This window comes from Mercenaria mercenaria, chromosome 11 (assembly GCF_021730395.1).
Source record: "Mercenaria mercenaria strain notata chromosome 11, MADL_Memer_1, whole genome shotgun sequence".
Classification (NCBI taxonomy): domain Eukaryota; kingdom Metazoa; phylum Mollusca; class Bivalvia; order Venerida; family Veneridae; genus Mercenaria; species Mercenaria mercenaria.
Window position 1 is genome coordinate 36,499,070 of NC_069371.1, and position 21,313 is coordinate 36,520,382.

Consider the following 21,313-nt stretch of genomic DNA (forward strand, 5'->3'; position numbering starts at 1 on the left):
GCCCTCCCAAGCTAAACCAGGACTACTAAAATAATGACAAGGATTTAATTTGTAGTACTCTAAACATAGTTTTTTTAAAATTTTCGAATACATCAGCTAAAAGTAATACGTCAGTTTTTAAATATAGATCATGATATTCTCCCATTGTTTTAATTTTAAATTTTTTCCAGATATTTTTAGCATGTTCGTATTCATTATCAGATATGTGTGTTTCATTTAAAATTGAATAAAACTCTTCTTTAGAAGGTAATTCTGTTTCTTTGAATTTTTTTAAATGAATCCATGTAATCATATGGATAAACACCTTTTGTCTTTAATAATTCTATGTAATCAAATTCTTGAGATAAGTATTTAAATTCTGGAATATTTTTTACTAGGTTATCCAATGATTGAGACATAAATTGGAATGAATCAATAAAGACCAAGTCGGAAATCATAAATGCCATATATCTTTCCATATTGTTAGGAAAAACATTAATTTCTTTTTAAATTTTCCTATTTGTTGCATAATAAAATACCGTCATAACCTCTTAAATTATGAAAAATAACAGGAATTTTATGTGTTAGTTAAAAAATTTAAAATTACATTCTGAGTGAGCACTTCCTCCTAAATTTTCCTGTTATATGACAGTAATCTCTTACTTTGATTGAATCTTCTATATATTCTTTTTCACAGATATGACAAAACTTTTGTTTTTTAAATTCGGTTGAATCATTTTTAGACATTCTTAGTTCTTTGTTAAAGTGCTCTTTAAATATTTCTTTACAATATTCCTCTTCCTCAAGCATTTTTTCAATAAACTTATAAACTGCATTAGGGCCTCTATAAATCTGGGTTGGTTTAGTATATTTATCGTCATAACAACAAACAACTTTATAGCCGTAACCACAATCTATATGATTTTGATATGGTTCAGTAAATGAAGATTCAGTTGAATGGTAAAGCAGTTAAAACTTTTTTAGTTATTGATTCAAAATCAGCATAAATTACAAAAGGTACTGCTAAACCTTTATGATAATTTTTAAATTGTACTTTACTTCCCTCTTTTGGCATTTTAACACCTTGGATACCATTAATAGCTAAACAATTTGGTATGTGTTCATTTAATATTTTTTTCATATGTAAAATGTTGTAAACAACTTTTACAAAATATTTTTTTCTTTATGTTGGTTTTGTTAAACATTAATCTATTAAAGTCTTTTATCCAAACATAATGTTGGATTACAGTTCTTGAGGGCTTACAGTCATCATCAGTTATTTTATCATTTATTTTATCATTTATTTTATCATTTATTTTATCATTTATTTTATCATTAGTAATTAGCAACATGTCACAGTGTTCTTCGTATTGATATTTTGATATGTACAATGGATAAATAAATATTTTCTTCATAACCAAATATATTAAATGATTTTTTCATTTAAAACTTCAATTTTAGGTATTTGATTTAATGTAACAGGAAACTTTATTCCAGTATAATCAAGATCGTTTATATGTTTTTTAAAATTTTGAAACTCTATGAGGGTCTTTTTCAACAGGAAATTTATAAGCTAAATGACACCATCTAAAACATTCGTTATCATCATTCTTTATATTTATTAATCCTTTCATTGGATGTTGTAATGGTTTTGGTAATTCTAAATAACTTGAAGCAGCCAATGGACTATATTTATATCTATTTATATAATGAGCATCAACTGACTCTATTCTCCAGCCACTTCCTTCAGAAATCCAATTACCAATTCTATTTATTATTTTATCAAAAGCTTGATGTAAAGTTTTTTTTATTTCGTTTGTGTTAATAATTTCTAAAGCCTTTGATTGAAAAATAAGCTGATTTATATTGTATCAGTTTTATCCATTTTTGCAAAAGTTATTTTTAAAACAACATTTATTTTTATACCTTTAAAGTTTTAAGTTCAGATTTAAGTATTTCATAAGAGTCGTTTATAGTTAAATATAATTTATTTTTTGGATCTTGTCTATATGTAATTTTAATTTCAAATTTCTTATAATATTGTTTTGTAGATCTCTCGATTTCCATCTATATATTATATTTAGAAAATAAAATTCGTTAAGCAAAAAAGGATTAAAAAAATAATAAAATAAATAAAGTTTTAAATTATCTTTAAGAAGAAATAAAATATTTAAACTTATATCTTTTTCCATTAACTTTTGATATTCCACATTTTACTCGGTTTGTCCCTTCACAACACATTTTTATTAACCCAGCATTAATACCAAATTCTTTAGATGCTTTGTAAGTGCTTCTATATATTTTTTCTTCATTAGTATCACAGTCGGTTACAATAACTTTTTAGGATTGTTTCGATAATTATTTGGTCTGGGACAATCACATAAATCTTTCATCATTTTCTTCTTCAGTTAATAGACAACCACAGTCCCATTCAAATAAAGTTCTTTTACGAAGATAAGGATCTATAACATTTTGTAATTTATCAATGACATGATTTTTTATATTCATCGCTAACTATTTGATCAAGTTTTGAAATTAATAAATTTCTTCTTTTAAGAACTTTCTTATATGAATTTTTGTCTGGGTTCATTATTTCTCCTAAAGTGCTAGATAATTTTGACATAATCATTCTATCTACCTTTCTATTAACCATCTTTTATATAATATACTTATAGAAAAAAATCTTTAAAAACGCACCTAATGAAATTAATATTGATTTGAGAAATTTGTTTATATTATCTATATCTTTTGAATAAGATTTTAAAGTCAATTTTTCTAAATTGTTATCAACTGTTAAAATTTTAATACCTTCTTGAAACATTCTGTTTTAACCATTCTTCGTGTAATTTGTGTAGTTTTTCTAAATAATCTAAACCAACTTTTTTTTCTTCCGTTCTGTTTCTTTTTTGAAGTCTTTTAAAACATATTTCTGGGTCGGTTTTAACATAAACAAATCCATCAATTGGGTTTTTTCCATATGGTTTTATAATAAGATCAGTTAAGAAAAGATTGTATACTGCCCACTCGGGTCATTTATAACACCGTTGTCGTGATGTTGTTTTGTAAAAACGTTACTGTTAGTTAAATAACAAAGTTCAAGGACAGAAACACCATCAAACTGTTTAGCAGAAGATAACATTTTTATATGACTGTTTAAAGTTGTTAGCTGAAAAGGAAATAAATATTTGGAAGGTTCTTGAGCAGCAAGTTCAAAAAGGTTATATGAATTTCCGCTTGGGTTTATAACATTTGCCATTCGTGAATTGGTTCTGGAATTATATTAAAATTAGGATTATATCTTTAATAATATCTAAAAACGTACTTTTTCCTGATGCAATATTGCCTTCAACTGATATAATTTTTCTCATTTATATAAAATGCTTATAGAAAAAATCTTTAATAATCTTTAATACAGTTCTTCTTCTTTTTTACTTTTATTCCGTTAAGTTTAAATTCCTTCATATGCATTTCAAGAGGTGTTGAATAATTTTTTCTTTCTGCATTTCTAATAGTATTGTAAAAATATCCTGAATAACTTGTTTCTCTTCTTCTTTATTTACTTTTCCAATCCGTGCTTTTGTTATTAGTTGTTTTTATTTTGTGATGATGTGCTTTTAAAATAAATTTCTTGTCGTCAAGTTTTAGTCTGTTAGTAAATATGGTAATTACTGATGGAACAGCGCCAGCAACTGCTATAAAATAAGGAATAGCTGGAACAAGTGCTAATGCAGCTGAACAACCAAAGACACCTGCTGTAATATATAATCCGGTACTTACTCTTCCACAAAATTTATAACTTTTTCTGTAAGCAGCAGCTAGTTTGGTTAAGTGAATGATTAACTGATCTATTGTTTCTATTCCATTATTATTAGAAATAAGATTTTTATTACTCATTTATATAATTAAACTTTTTATTTTCTAAATTAAATTTGTTCAAGATCGCTAAACGGAACCCAACTATTAAATTCTTCACTATAACCTTTCCATTTTAGTAAAGCTTGTTTTTTCTTATAGTCTCGTCTAATAATTTTTTCTATTCTAAAAACTTCTTGTGTAGTAGGTAAAAGTTCTTGTTCATAAAATGAACCTTGAATTATTTCATCATTTAAATCTTTAATAGTGTATGTTCTGGGATTTGTATTATTAATTTTTATAAATTAAAAATATTTCCTCTGTCCAGTTTGGTGTATATCCTTTTTCAAAATGTCTTTTAAGTTTGCTTAAACGAACTCGATCACCAATTTTAAATTTTGCTTTGCTCTTGGTATCTTTAAATCACCATATAAATTAAAGTAAACAGTACCTTTATTTAAGTTTTACTAGCTTCGGTTGGTGTCATTTTTATACTAAATGTTTTGTTTTGTTATATTTATCAACCATATCCTGCAAATTATTTAAATAAGTATAAGTATTATTTGCTGTAAAAATTTTCCACATTTTTCTTTTTAAACTTCTATTAAATCTTTCAATAACTACAGCCTTTCCTTCATTAAATGTATGGTACATATTAATCTTATTTTTATTCAAAAATGATTCAAATTTTTATTATAAAATTCTTTTCCTTCATCTACCCATAAATTTACTGGGAATCGTCCTTCTAAAATTATTTTTCAAATGCTTCAGTAACAGATTCTCCAGTTTTATTCTTTAATGGAATAACCCAAGCATAATTACTAAAAAATATCAATAACGGTTAACAAGTACTTACTCCCTTTATTATATTTTGAAAAAGCTTGCATGTCAACTAAAATCAGCTGACCAAGTATCATCAATATCATTAACTAAACACTCTTCGTTTCCTAAATTTTCTTTTAATTGGTTTGTGTAAATTCTTCTGCTAATTCATCGCTCCATGTGATTCCCGGGGGGAAAACTCTACCCCCTTTTCCCGTTTTTTGATTTTTGTTTTTGTCCCAACCCAAGTGTGTATTTCGTTTTGATAGCTGGTTTACAACTAAATGTTTTGCAATCTTTTCTCCAAATGTTTTTGATTTAGTTTTATTTAAATTGGAAAGCATTTGCTTATCACATGTACCCTTTTTTACACCACTGTCATAGCAAAAGTCATGGTCCATACATACTGCATCCAGTTCATTGACAGGAGGTCCATTATCTAGGGATTTCCTGGTCCACAATAATTATATCCTGGAAGTGTTAAACCTTTCTTAGGTAATAAAGGTAAACATTGCTTTGTGAATATCTAAATTACCCCCTGTACTTTTAACAAACTTTGATTTTATTTTTCCACAAGATGAACAAGTAGCCTTTATCATTTTTCTCCCGTTTTTTGTTATAACATAATGGGGGTTTATATTATCAGTAAATCTTCTTTCTTTCAAACAATATATTTTATTTTGTAAACTCATCTATATCAAATGTATTTAAAATTATTTAAAGACTAATAATGTAGTTATTAATTCAAAATAAGTTTAAATACCTTTACATTTTATCAATAAAAATAATCTGCCAAAAGTTTGCCAAAAGTTTGCCAAGTTGGCAGACATTGTCACATTGCTGCCACTTGGCAGGATTTTGGCAAATATTTGGTGGAAGTGTTTAAAATTATCTTTAATCATATTTACTATAGGTTTTAACAATAATTTGTTAAAATTTGTTTTAAATTTTGTTTTAAATTTGTTGAAATTGGTCAGCATTGGTCGGTTTAGGTCAAGGGTTAAATGTTAAATTAGGTGAAACTGCGCCAAAAACCCCATTTATATAACTACTTGTTTTTTTATTGTATTATCATCTTTGGGCACAACTTATTATTTTTTTTATTAATGGTACTTTATGCCATATCTGTTACAACTGCAATTGGCATTTTTAAATGAAAGCTGCCATTGATTTAATATGCATTTCTTTGATTATCTACCTTCCTGTCTAATATTTTTACTTTGGAATTCTTTCCCTGTTGACATATTTTGAAACAGCATGTAAATATAACTATAAAGAACTGTCTGCTATTCTTAAATGAACTAGAGGGAATGTTAGTAGTTCATATTTAAAGTGTTACAGGTATTTCATTAAAACTGCCTACAAAGGTGAAGGATATTGAAAGGAATTGCAGTGCACAAGTATTAAAACTCTACCTTTCTTACTTTTTGAATTAGTTTACTCATGACACTTTGATCGAAGCAGAACTCTAAAACTATGAAAGGAATTTTGCATAATTTCACACAATGACAGTGATCATTTAGATAATAAAAGTTTACTTTGCTACTTCTTTAATAATCTCATTTTATTACATTAATGTCCATTAAACTTCTCTTTAGTTAAACAATGACATTTTTGAAGAATTATGTATCGTTTTTCACGAGCGCAGGAAACATTATCACACAGCTGCAGTTTTGCTAATTACGAATTCACATTTTACGTCATCATTAAAATGCAAGAACTACGAACAAGAACAATGCATTTGTTTTCGATGAAAAGTCAAAACGCATTTGTAATCGTGAACAACGTGCATTACATTTTCATTTGTCTTAGTAGAAAAATATGTTGCGTGTTGCTCACTCTATGAAATATTTTCGATCTTTGACGGAAACAAACAAAAATCTCTTTATTAAGTCTCCCATTAAATGAAATTATTCGCTACGGACCCTCCCTTTCGGTGTTTTAAATGTTATACTTTGAGGGATTTTCTGACGGCCATGCCAGTATAAAAATATCATTTCAATTATATTCATGCGAAAACTAGAAACTAGTATATTGTAATTCAGTTATCTAAGGCAAATAAATGTTATTTGTGATATCGCGGCAACCGAAATACCAAAGCACTCATGCACCATGAGAATAAAGATGTGTATAAATAAAAGACCCTAAATAAAAGATATTTGGTTGAGTTAATTTTCAGTAAAATGCATGATGTTTAGTCAGTGATACGCATGATATGTGGCATAAATGACATAAAAATACACCCATACACAACCTAGTCACGTCATAAATATGCTTTCATAACGTTCTTAATGTCACGTCGGTGGCTGACTTAAAAGCATTGCAAGTATTGAAATAGTGATGTTAATTTGTTCAAATTTTCAGACTTGAAAGATAAAAGAATGTTCTTCCTGAATATTATGTTATCTCAATTTTGACTTATTGTCACTAATACAGGTCTTGCCATGGCACGGTCCATATATATATATTTAAAACTGAGTTAGAAAGTTGATCATCTTCAGCACTTTCTCTCTTATTATAAAAACGAAACCTGTTATATCCTTATATCTCTTGCTGATTTCTTTGGGAATCCATTCTGCGCTTGTTTACCCTATATTTAAAAACTATTATAAGCTGCAGGCAAGGGCAGTGAACCTTGTAGTAGTAATTGAGCATCCGCTTCAAATGCGAAAGGCCATTGGTTCATACCAAAGACATAAAAAAAGGAAACAGTAGCGCCACTGCTTGGCGCTTAGTTTTTAATAAAGGAAACAGGCTTCTCTCTTCTCATACCCTCGTGATACCATCAAGAATTAGGTGTCGTGAGTGATTACTATAAGCCGTAGAACGTTTACAGTTGACCTCAAAGCAATAAGTATAAACCAACAGGCTTTATCGTAAACCACGATCTATCTAAAAAGAAATATTTCGAAATATTTCAAAATCCTCATTAACATGATAAAGTCTATTAAGGCTGTGGGAAAGAACAGACCCGCACCGTCTCAAATTTTGAACAAAAGTAAAATGACGGCTTTGGTGCACAAAATCGCCAAAGAACTACAGTTAATATAGAATAGCACTACAGATAAGAACTTTTATGGGAAACTTGCAAAATGACGCTAAGCACGAAATACTGTTAATAATGATACAAAATGTCTATGTACAACGGGTATTCCTTCCTTGCTGTTAGCCTTGATTGATTACGATCTCTTCTGTGACCTATATCTTTTTGCAATCATCAGGGACATGGTCAGTTGTTTTTCAAGATTAAAAAGACCTTTCTATTTTTGTTCGTTCATATAAAGGATGCAATTTCATCAAGAGTGTAATACACCTCTTCAGGCCAATGAAAAGAAGCGTAGAAGAGTAGTTAAGCAAACAAATTTTCATGAATCGTTACACTCACGTCATAGACAGTAAAAAGCAGCGTTGCAAAACAGGAGATGGAGCTATTAGCATTAAAGTGGAATTATGCACATTTTTCAAGTAAAAATACAGCTGAAATGGATTGTGTGTAAAAAGGGTGGAGGAAATTATAGCCTTTAACCCAATATACCAAACTCTTCCTCTTACAGTACGAAATAATAAGTTTCCAAATATGACTTTTCTTATTTTGACTGGGGCAGTCTGTTTAAGAAAAGTCAAACTGCACACAGGAGTTGCTTCCCTTCAACATCAGAAATCTCCACCTATAGGTAAGGGAGGTCACTGCGTAGAAGATTGAAGAAAATAACTACTTTTTTTATAAGCCCGATTTCTTTATCTCTAAAGCATCAATTTCAAATACGTTTGCGGCATTATCATTAATTTAACACATTTAAATGCACAGCAACCGAAAATTGCTTTTTATAAAACATTCACTAAAACACACTATGTGCAGTAAGATGAGCATAATGGCACTTTAATAAAGGCATTGTTATGATCAAGACGCTGACTTTCCTTGCCTTTTCAGTAAACCTGGTGGACACTACTACAATCAAAAAGGACCTTCAGATAATGTTAGATACCATTGGCAGTGACCCAACAGAACAACTCTGCGAACAAGAATGCCACAACATTGCGCAACAAGGACTCCTTGATCATGCCTGTCCCCTCCTTTGTCATTCGTAAGTCGTTTTAGTCAAGTGATTGTGACACTTAAAGTATTTAATGAATTAAACATTATTTAGCATATACGTTTTCCAGTAATTTAATGCAAACAATCTTTCCCACGGCATTTTTGTTTATTATCATAAGCATCATGTTAATACAGAAAAGCACTGAACAGAACACAGTCAAGTTAAACGATTAAACCTTTATATCAGAACTCAAGCTACACACTGACCGATAATTCATATTGGGCTTTATAGTAAACAAGGCAAATTAATGCGTTTCAGGGACGTTTTTGTTAAGGAAGACCGTGTAAAGAAAACTTACCTATATGATTTTTTTTGCTGACTAAGATATGATGGTTAAAGCTATCGTCACCGAGTGTGATACTGCAAATTCTTTCCGGAAATTTCTTTAACGATTTTCTGTAATAATAGCATACTAGTTAGCATTGCTTTAGAATATAGTTGTACAATAGTATTGTATTCTACCAGTTTTAACTTAGAATTTGAGGCTTTACAATTCTTAGAAGGAATAATGTATTACATACAAGAACTCAAAGTGTCAAATCAGAGTTTGGAGACCAGTCTCAAAATTCTAGCAACTGATTTGTTGTTTCTGTGCTCAATCTTGGAATTGACCAATGACATATTGTATTCTACGATTAGTCCTGACTTGTTTTATAACCTCGGACCCATGTCCAAATAAATACATATGTTTCTTTATTATTCAGGTTCCAGGAACTTGTCCATCACTTCAATATTGTACCAGATACAACTACATCGTCTGCATAGAAAAATCCACATTACCTACTGATGGTTGAATAAGCTTTGATGTTGTTTAAATAAAATCATATATAAATAATATAGTCTGTTCTTTTGTGTGTACATATGTACTCGTTGTTTCAGTGTTATATCGCGAGTAGACACAAGTTGCATTATTTTCATGAGTGGATCAGGTGAATGAAAGAAAAGAATGAAAGTTGTTCTGATTTTACATACAAAATAAACATTTTTTAGCTCGTCTGATTTTTGAAAAAAATCTACAAGGTATTGTCGTCACTTGATCGTCGGCGTCGCCGTTGGTTAAAATTTTTGTTTAGGTCCACCTTTTCTCAAAAGAGCTACAGCTTTGAAATTTGCACACATGCTTATCATCATCAGCTGACTGTGTAGGCCAAGAATCATAACTCTGATATGCATTTTGTCAAAATTATGGCCCTTTTGTACTTAGAAAATTTTGGTTTCTTGTTTAAATTTTTTGTTTAGGTCCACCTTTTCTCAAAAGCTATAAGAGCTACAGCTTTGAAACTTTGCATACTTTTTTATCATTAATAGATAACTATGTAGGTCAAGAACCAAAACTCTATCTTGCATTTTGTCAGAATTATGACCCTTTTGTACTTAGAAATTCTGAACTGTAACTCATTTCTTACATACTGTCCAGCATTTGCAGACGAACGATGGCACCTGTAGGCGGTGCTGTTGTTTCTCAAGTCTTTACAGTGGTTTGAACCAAATTCTATACACTTTAGTAGTTCCTTGCTCGTACAACTCATCACTCAATTATCAAATGTATTTCACACCAAAATTTCAAACAACAATTCACAGAAAAAACATGTATAATAGCAAACATTTGAATAGTAGAAAAAAATAATAGATACATGTACTAGATAATATGTTTGGTCACCGGGCAACCTTATAAAAATAACATGAAATTGAAGGCTTGTAATCATTTGGCCAGATACCAGTCTTTGAGGTGGTTTAAGCCTGTTTCTGTAGTATTCCTTTAATCTCGATGGAGTTTTTGGATGATGTTTCGACAACGTGTATTTTATCCATATGGAAGAGACGTATCTTTTTGCAACTAGTAAGAAGTATTGCAATTTGTAATTTCCTTATAACGAAAAGTATTAAGTAGTAACAATACGCGACCTGCCAAATGGGTTAATTCTGTTTGACTTCCACCCAATTTTTACTTTATCAAATTGCCTGAACAAAGAAGTACTGTGGCATAGAGGGGACATAGAAAATATTTAATATATCACGTGCGCACGTGTTAGCTAACACGTGCGAACGTGTTAATTAACACGTTCGCACGTGATAACTATCACGTTCGCACGTGTTAGCTACCACGTGCGCACGTGATAAATAAAATATTTCCTATGTGAACGTCATAGCTATCACGTGCGCACGTGATAAATAAAATATTTCCTATGCGAACGTGATAGCTATCACGTGCGAACGTGTTAGCTACCACGTGCGAACGTGATAAATAAAATATTTCCTATGTCCCCTCTATGCCACCGTAAAGAAGCAACAAGTGTTTTTTTTTTATTTACATTGCATGAACAAAGAAACAACACATATCTTAATTATCATTGTCCGATCAAAGAAACAACCAACATAATTATTGGCAGTGTTATGATTTACTTTTGAATTAAATGATAAAATAAGAAGACTATTTTCTATACATGGCAGATTTACAAGCCCACTGGGACCTTGACGATTTTATTTTTGCTCCGTGGCCTGTTTCATCGAAGTTTAATTGGGTTTTCTTCGGCTGAATTGCAATCTACAGAGGTATTGAGTAATGCGTATATGGTTCATTTATATATTTACAGTTCCTTTCGTTACTTATCTAGACTTAAGGTGACGGGCATTTAAACGAAGGTGGAGGTATGGGATGGAAAAGTGTATACATATTCTGGCTCCATTATTGGAGTATATAAAAATTCAAGCCTCAGTTTCAGTGTCAATGAATAATCTGGCCCCTGCGTTAAACTACAGATGGGTCAATAGCACAAACTATAGTCCAACGATTTATATAACGAGTAATTAGTAAGATATAATATTGCTGCCACAAGATTTGTATTTGAAATACGAGTACAACAGGAATATGTACGATGGATTTTACATGGATTTTATGTGTGTAAATCCCATCACTCTTATTGTTTTATATACTTGAGGAATAGCTAGATGTGCCTAGTTGAACATCCACCATCGAAACTGAGCTCCTTTTTCTGTTATCGCTTGCTTACTCATAATTGATAACGGACAAGGCAATACTATGTTAGGCATACATACAGGAATAATATCAAGGCTATATTAAAGGGTCATACACCACACTGAAACATGTTTATTTGACTGGTCAAGACCGCTGCACAAAGGTCCTCATAACGAATGAAATAATGATACTGAATGTCCTTATAACTACTACTATAATTTAACAAGAGCTCCGCCTGCGTCTGCGTTTGACGTAAAGCAATATACAAGAAAAAGGTTATGATTCTTGACACTCTTACTAGTCTATTGATGACAATAAACAAAGAAAGTTACCAAGAAATACAAATTGTATAAAATAAAAAAGGTCCATATCGCTGACAAAAATAAGAGAAACATATTTTCTTAATCAACTTACTAATCTTATAAGAATAAACAAGTGCACAAAGTATTCATAAAAAATGGACCTAAACAAAAATTTTAACCAAGAAACTGAAAAGTTCTAAGCATATTTTAAAAGGGCCATACTCATTATAAAATGCATATCAGAGTTATGATTCTTGACCTACATACTTGCCATAGAATAATAAACAAGTCTGCAAAGCTTCAAAGCTATTGCTCCAATAGTATTCAAGTAAAATGGACCTAAAGAAAATTAGTGTATAAAAGGCTATAATTCTAAAAAAAAAAATGAGAGTTATGGTTTCTGGACTACTTAACCGAAATCAAAAAGGTTTCGAATTTATAGATTTTAAAGTGTTTGAGAACAAAGCTGACGCCGACGCCAACAATCAAATGATACCAATACCGTTTAAATTTTTAACGACTACTTTAGTGTATTGGAAAACCGACGGAAATATTATAATTTTCACATCCTGAAAATAGATTTCGGTGCTCCGAGAAAAATAAGCGATGGCAGAGTAACAAACTGGAATTTTAATATAGCAATTGCTAACTACATAATCTGAAATCGTACATGAAAGATATAAATGCTCTTACTTCCATGGAAAAGAACTTTTAATAGTAAAAAAATGGACAACATTCCAAATGAGACATATATTGTTATTCATTGTTTTGACAACCCTTTATCATGCTAAATTTTTAAAATGAGCTTGTCCTTCTTTCAGTACCATTAACTGTTAAAAGGGGTGCTTACCAAAACGATATTGATTGAATGGCGAACAGTGCAGATCAAGATCAGACTGCACTGATGTGCCGGCTGATCATGATTTGCACTGGTCGCAAAGACAGCATCAGTCGTGTCCAGCATACTAAGGATTAAAAGTATATCTTGATTAAAATGTTTTCTCGAGGACCAACTGATAAATTTATTTTCAGTTTGCCACAGACTTATACCTTCACAGATTTAGGCAACCAGTCAATTGTTATCAATTTCTGTTTGTTTATGACAGCATTTTTTTATTTTGACGTTTATCTGAAGGATGTTTATCACATGTATATTGGCATTTTAATTTATGTGCAATCATGTAACTTTGTATACATGTCTTACTAGCTACTCAAATATTCTAGCTGCAACCAAAACTGTATCGGATCTGATGATGATGATGATGATGATGATGATGTTGATGATGATGATAATAATAATAATAATAATAATGATAATAATAATAAAAAATAATAATGATAAGATGATTTTATTTTTTAGCATACTGTTAATGTCGGATCACTTGTATATTCTTCAGCTCAGGCAAACCAGACTTTAATCTTCAAAACAATACCGCCAACAGATGGTATAGGGTAAAGGGTTTGCGATGGTCTGGGCTACACATTCAGAATGCTTGAGCACAGCTGTCTGGTCGTGTTTGTGAATCTCGGAGGCAATGATCTAACATCAGCATGTGTATATAGCCTAAGAAGAGTGATTTCAACATATATTCGAAAACTTCACATCGGCTAGGCATTTTCCGACGGAGACCTTGACCGCAAAAACGCCCATTCCAAATATGATTGTAAATAGAAAGCGCTGTTTTTTTTGAGGATATTCTAGCTTCAGAGCTGCAAAACTAACATGATTACTACAAAGTTTAAGTCTAACTGTACAAAGCAGAAATATTTTAGTTTAACATAATTACTGCTTTAACATGCACAGGCCTCCCCATTTATTGTCGCACTTCAAAACTATGGTGCACTTATTTTCAAATGAGCCGCACCATGAGAAAACCAACATAGTGCGTTTGCGTCCAGCATGGGTCCAGACCAGCCTGCGCAACCAAGCAGTCTGGTCAGGATCCATGCTGTTCGCTAACGGTTTCTCTAATTGCAATAGGCTTTGAAAGCGAACAGCATAGATCCTGACCAGACTGCGCGGCGCAAACGCACTATGTTGGTTTTCTCATGGTGCGGCTCAAATAAAGAGTATTATGCGTGGCTCGTAAAACATCATGTTTTGTGCTTTTCAAGTTCCTTTACTCCAGCTTTTTGTGTTTCTTCTATACTTTATAAATTAGCTTGAATTAAATGCAAAAACCGTCGTTTCAAAGCAACAAAGCAAGTAATACATTTGGAAAATTTGGACCTAAAAAGTGATCTAATATAAGTGCTCTAGCATAACCTACTATCAATCGTAGCTCGACCTCTTCGCTCAGTATGGAGAACACTTATCTTTGGATCGTGGGATTGTGAGTTCGATCCCAAGGCGAGATGTGAGTTCTCCGTAACAATTTGATAGAAAGCATTGTGACTGAATTGATTCAACGTTCCACTTCTGATGCACATAGAAGTTGACAGTTACTTTTTTAGAACTGAGAAGTATTAGTTCAGAATCCAGAAAAGAAGTACCCATCGTGGCAATGAATACAATGTATAATATCGTTGATGAAACGGCGCAAATTAAACTACTATTGCATGAACATAAAACATGCCATTCGTTGTTTAGTTCAATGCCACTGACTTGTAGAACAAAACGAGTCATGATCACATCTACAAATGTATATAGATATATTACAAGTTTTGCACGTTCTTATCTGATGTGCGTCAGACATGCAAACATGTATATGAGGCCCTTTTCTTGAAAACACGTTCGCAAAAATTTCACCAGATTGCATTTCTACCGTCCGAAGAAGCTACACTTGTCATTGTGATTTTCAGCTTAGTTTTATAAAGTGACTGCAGATCAATTTTTGGTTTTATTTATTTTTTCAGTTTGATCCACAGAACATTTGGTGAGCCGTGACTAAACATATCTTTTCTGTAGGCATACCAAACATTATTATCTTCTTCGCAACTATTTGCCAAACTGACAAAAAACTTCCATCAATAAAACATTTCCAAACATGGACAAAGTTCTACTACCGACAAAATGATTCCACCAGTAAATCACCACAAAACATGGGCTACCACTCCTATTAAAAGCCTTCAAAATATTGAACGGATTAGTTTTGCATATTCTTAAGGCATTTGACCGTCAGTATGACCTTAGCCATAAAACGACATAGCTAAAAGTCACGTCAACGGGACAACGAAAGCATACGGAAAAACAAACAATATTTCGCTTCGATACCAAGGATTGATCGATAAAATAAACATCAATTATTTAAAATTTGCAGAGTGTCTATTTTAAATTTAAATCGTTACAAAAGCACAACTAGCATGTAAGGGCCTCGTCTGCCAAACTGAGACATCGTATATAACGCAAATCTAAATCGCACTTTTTCACTTCAGACTTTTCTTCTCGGTTGGACATAACCATTTGAATAAAAGGTAAATTACAAAGTTTATCATTTATTACAGTGTCCGGCGAAAAATAATAATGCCAAGTCGTGAATCGGTTATGTTTTTACCTGTACCGATAGACGCTTGCACTTACAGATCAAGCATTCTGCTCATTTCTGCAGCAGGAAAGTAGAGAAAAATAGTTACGTCTAATACAAGAAAAAATGAATTAATTAGAATGAAAAATTATATAAAAATGAAAAATAACAAAAAAGAAGAAGAAGAAAAAAAAAAGATTTTTTTTTCTTGTGTGTTTTGAATCAACAGCTTATTGTTTTAAAAATATTTCATTTATATTAGAATAAAGAAAGTTTCATTTATTAAGAGTTTTGTTCAGGACCAACCTTAAAATATATAGTTATTTTTCCTCTCAGGACAAATGTCATTAAAGGCTGGGTAAAATCAGCGTGTGTTGTTTATTCATAATAACACCATTGTTTCAACTTTCAACAGTTTTAAAATATATCTGTAACCTGTACATCAGTTTGGTTTTGGAACGGACACAAATGAAGTTATTCGATTCTCAAAGAATTTAAAAGCCTTCCTAATTCTACTAGAAAATCGTATCCATATACACGACAATATAAAGCATAAATGAACCTGAAAAAAGCACTAACGAAACAAAAATATTTAGTGTACCTACATTTAAACAACAACAACAACAACACCAACAACGACAACAAAAACAGCACTAACAACAACGAACGCTAAACATCAGGAAATAAAATTGCCATACATTTCTACAAAAAAATATTTAATCTCTATTTCATTTTTATTTTTTTTGTTGGGTTTACAGTCGCAGCGACACAATTATAAGTCATTTGTCGACATTCCAGCTTTGATGGTGGAGGAAGACCTCAGTTGCCGCTCCGTGATCATCATGAACGGGCACCTGTGTAGAACCACCAACTTTCCGTAAGCCAGCTGGACGGCTTCCTCACATGAAGAATTTAACGCCCCGAGACTTAAACCCACATCGATGAGGGGCAAGTGATTTGAAGTCAGCGACCTTAACCACTCGGCCAAGGAGGCCCATAATCTTTATTTCAGTCTTTCAATGTATAACAAGATATAACCTAACAAGAAATATCTTTAAAAATGATGGCCGGCGAATTGTAATAAGGAAAGAAGTTTACGAATTTTTCATCTAACATTCATCTTTCATCAAACATTTTGCAAAACTAAACACCGCACTTTAACAATTTAAATGGTTCTCTTTTAATTTTTCGCAAAGGTTTCGTAGGGTTGCAATTTTGTTTCGTTTATCCTTAGACGAATAATTACAGCAGTAGTTTGATGAAGATTCATGAAGCGGTTCATGAGAAGAGGTCATTAAACGTGTTTATATTTTTAGCTGAATTGGTCCCTATTCCCATTTGTAACAAAATAGCAAGAGACCTTACGATATTGTTACACATCGAGTTTGATAAAATCCATTACATTTTAGTGGTTAATGCGAAGAAAGGCATATCTACTTTTAGCTATAGTAGTCCCTAATAGGGCCCAAGTTCCTATATAAATAAATTTGGAAGAGGATCTTATAATGATGCTCCAGACCAAGTATGACAAAGATCCACCAAGCTGTTCATGAGACGCTGTATAAAGGCATTTCTAGTTTTAGCTCTAGCAGCCCCTAAAAGGGGTTAAATGTCCCAGCTGAACAAAGTTGGCTGCGGGCCTAATAAAGATGCTACAAATCAAGTTTGATTAGAATACATGAGAAAAAATCATTTAAAGGATTTTTTTATTTATTATTTTTATTTATTTCTAAAATAGGCCAACTGACCCCGCTTTAACAAATGCATATTCGCTATTCATGAATCTTTGGACAATAACGTCACACCTATAAAAAAAAGTGAAGGTCAAGCAAAACATACAATTGTAATTATTTCAATATTTCTGTTTCATAAGCAAAGTTTGACCGTAGTCATGTCACATAGATAAACTGTATGCAGCGTACCTTCATTTCAGTGTAATGAGATTCAGTCGTTATATAGCATATATATCATAAAACAGATTTCAACTGAGTTCAATATTTGCATACCATACTAAAGAAAGATATTCGTATGTAATAAATCAGTTAAATAATTTATAACAAATATATCAAAGCAAACAAGTACACATTTTAATATGCAATCTGAATAAGTCACAAAAGCAAGAAACCTTTTCATATACAGACGACAACTGTAACAAGGAAAATATTTTAAAAACACTTCTTTACACAAAAGACTCTTATCACACCCTTATTCCTGTGATACGCAGACCGTATTCAGCTCTTTCTTTAATTTGATATATGTTGGTATTTGAACAGGTTTTTATCATATTTATTAAACTTACTTATCATTTTGAGATATATCAATATTCTTGCTAAATATACTGAGCCAAAGTTAGCTTTAAAACTGTGAACAGCGTCGTTTAGGATAAACGCTTTGTTTACATTTCACTCAGCGTAGCACAATCAACAGAGTGAAAGAAATTGACACTCTCGTCCAATCAGGCAGTGTTGCATAAATCTTCCATTTTGATAAATTATCTATAATGCGTTATCAAGTAGTTTGATTTGCTAACTGAAGTCACGTGGCATAGGTAACGAAAACGAATTTAGAGGGCGTCGCCGAAAAATAATAAGATGATCAAAATATATAGTCTTTACACTAAAAGAACAATCACACCTTAATTTAAAGATAAAACTTAAACAAGGCGATCGGTAACACCGACGTATACTCCCCGAAATTACTGTAGCATCAGGGACTTTACCAGGTTGTGTTAAGGAAGAGTTGTAGTTCTGCACCCCTCTCACTGAAGTCTGTGAAAATTAGAGTATCAAGTCTATACCTTACATTGTATTCGAGATATGCCCCAGACAAAGATTTTCAAAAAGGGTGTTAATTGAAAAAATGGACCCGTTACATTTATGGTTCCTTGTCATTGCACTTTCTCTCACTGACTTCTATGAATATGTAAGATATGTCAATACCTAACATAATACTCAAGTTATGTCCCAGACAAGGTTTTCAAATAAAGAGATATAATTAAAAAATGTGACCACCCAGAGTTACCAAGGTATAAAGTAAAACTTGGTACCCTCAATATATTTTACGTTATCTTTCGGACAAAAAGTGTGACAGACGGAGAGACAGACGGACGAATGGACGTTCCTACTTTTAGGTATTTATGTGGCCGTTTTTCTTCTTTCGTTTGTTTTTTAGCAACGTAAAAGAAAAGTAGCTACATAAATTCTTACGGAATGATTGACATCAAAGAAAATGTAAAGTTACCTATTGTTCCTATAGCCGTCTAAGTATGCAAATGTGGGGTCGGGAAAAGGACGGACGAACTTACGGGCGGACGGACGTACAAGGTGGCGATAATATCCCCCACCATACACCCACATTCAGGGAGCAAAAATAAAGGGCTGCTGTTTAAACTAAAAATTAAGAAATTTGAATGAGAAAAATAACCATAAAAGAGCACAACGGAATGTTTTTATGTCCATCTAATCCAATCAGACTGATACTGCTATCAGCACCCTTTTTCCAAGAACGTTTAACACACAAGTCAAAACAAAACAGAAACAATAATCTTATACGTATGTACATACAAACCACTTTTATCTTCAGGTAACAATGAGGGTCCTCTTCATAGCTCTTACCATAACTGCTCTGGCATTTGCTGTTCAGGAGAAGAGATTCGTTTTGGACAGTCTGTGTAAGTACTTTTACAATAAAATCATTTTACATGTACACAACACTTGAAAGGAGTTCGCAACGAAGCCTTGATTTGTCGTTGGGGTTGGCTTTCGCAAATACGCTGAATTTTGATCCAAAATGTTTGGGTAAAATATGAAGTAGCTTAGCACTATAAATGGAAAAACGACACACTTTCGATCCGAATTAGGTAATAGCCCAACTAGGAATTCAATTTGATTCTGTTTCGCATTGGAATCCATTTCTATTTTAGTTTGGTATTTAAGTGAAATGGCCTATCGGTTATAATAATAATGCATGCTGATTTTTCATTTAGATTTGGATTTCGGTGTATTTGTGAAATGACCCTAAAATAACATCTCATGTTTGGACTTAAAAATAACCAAATAAGAAAGACAAAGTAGGTTGCTTGACTTTTGCTTGACTTTCTTATAAACAGCTCCTATCTGATATTTACGTTTCAATAGCTGTAAGATAAGCGATTTAGTGGTCAATTTCATAAAATGAAAATATATATACATAGAATCATGTAATTTGAAACGATTTGAAGTGCGTTCATGTATTAATACATTTACATTTGCCAAAACTTTACATAATTTTACAAAAGTTATTGTTGGGATAAAATTAAACTATTATTTTTATTCTATAGAATTCAAGTACATTGTCTGGAGACTTTTTAAATGATGTTTTAATTTGAATATATTCCCATACAGAGTATAGGAATCAAACATGCTTACCTCAGTATGTCTAGATTTTTCACTTTCTGAGGTACAGCCCGAACTTTTTTATGCTGTCTTGATAGTTGTGAAAACAGTTGTCATTCGCAGGGACACGTCAAAATAAATAACAGTTACAAAAAATAATAGATATTGGCATTTCCTTACATTTCGTATTTTTAAAGCAAACTTTTCGCACTCACACCATATTGAATGTAGTTACAATGTATTCAACAGAATGTAAACTACACCCTATTACTAACCCTATACGGCTCAATGGTAACAGTTTAGTGGTAACGAGGCTCAACAGAGCTTTAACTGTCGTTATTTCACTTCCGCTCCGGGAGCAGTCACCTTTTCCAAACGGTGCCGCAAATTATAAAATAAGATATTGTAGCATTACTGATCTTTAACAGATCGAGGTAATGTAAAATTTGTTTATATGCTAAATGTATTTTCTGAACTCTTCTGTACAGTGATACGGTGTATTCCGGACTGTGTAAGGTTTTCAACAGACGGCTATTAAAGATGTGTTGGTTTCACTACTTTTTTCCAGCACTTAGTTAGTCAAAGAATCGGCTCTAAAAGTCAATTCACGCTTTGTTTCTATATATATTGCTTGACGTCAACTGTCATTTAAACAATAACCATCGGACGTTCTACCGGCGCGGAAGTCGTTGACAGACGTTGAAAAAGATGAAAGTAAGTTTCTAAAGGACGAATCTGTTGAAAAGAAATGATATTATTGAAGAACTTGTCGGCCTACCGTGTTAGGAAATAAGTAATTCAAACAGTTACATTTACATCACCAAAAAATCGATAAAGCATAAATTCAAATTTACAAATATATTTAACTCATAAAAATTGGCAATACACTACACAAGCTGATCTTCTTTATTCTGTATAGGCTAAATTAACTTCTAAGGTTTGCAATTCATACGTTGACACTTTATAAAATTTTAATGCCTTTAGCAGAAAGTAGGACAGAAAGCGGTGTAAGTATCTTATTTAAAAGTAGACTCCCTTATTGTGCCTCATCTTGACAAGGTTAGGTTTTGTTTAGGATTACTGAATTTTCAAAGTTTTGAAACGGGACTTGAGAAATGACAACTTTATGATAAACTGCTTGTATACGATTGAATCGTCGACTAATCTTTACCTAAAGCTACAGTCACACATACGGATATGTCCGTGCATTAAGGTACGGTGCGGATAGGATTAGTCTGTGGGTGTATAACTACGGAGCAGTACGTCTTAGTATGGGAAAATGGTGAGAAACAGGAAACAAACAAAACAATACAGGGCGCGAATAAGTACGGATAGGTACGAGGTACTACGTTGAATTACGTTTTACTGCGCCTTGCAACTTGCCCAGCGCACGGACGGGTCTGCGGTAAACTACGTTAAACTATGCTTAAGTACGAGCGGCCTCGGA

General features: G+C 32.1%; 1 protein-coding gene across 1 annotated transcript in view; it reads left to right on the top strand.

The window, feature by feature from the left end:
- Positions 1-21,313, top strand: part of LOC123531550 (uncharacterized) — a 52,538-nt gene that overhangs the window by 11,569 nt on the left and 19,656 nt on the right. The window contains exons 3-4 of the mRNA XM_045312610.2: positions 8,585-8,738; positions 9,455-9,485. Of these exons, the coding sequence (XP_045168545.2) occupies positions 8,585-8,738; positions 9,455-9,485 (185 nt within the window). The remainder of the gene's footprint in view (positions 1-8,584; positions 8,739-9,454; positions 9,486-21,313) is intronic.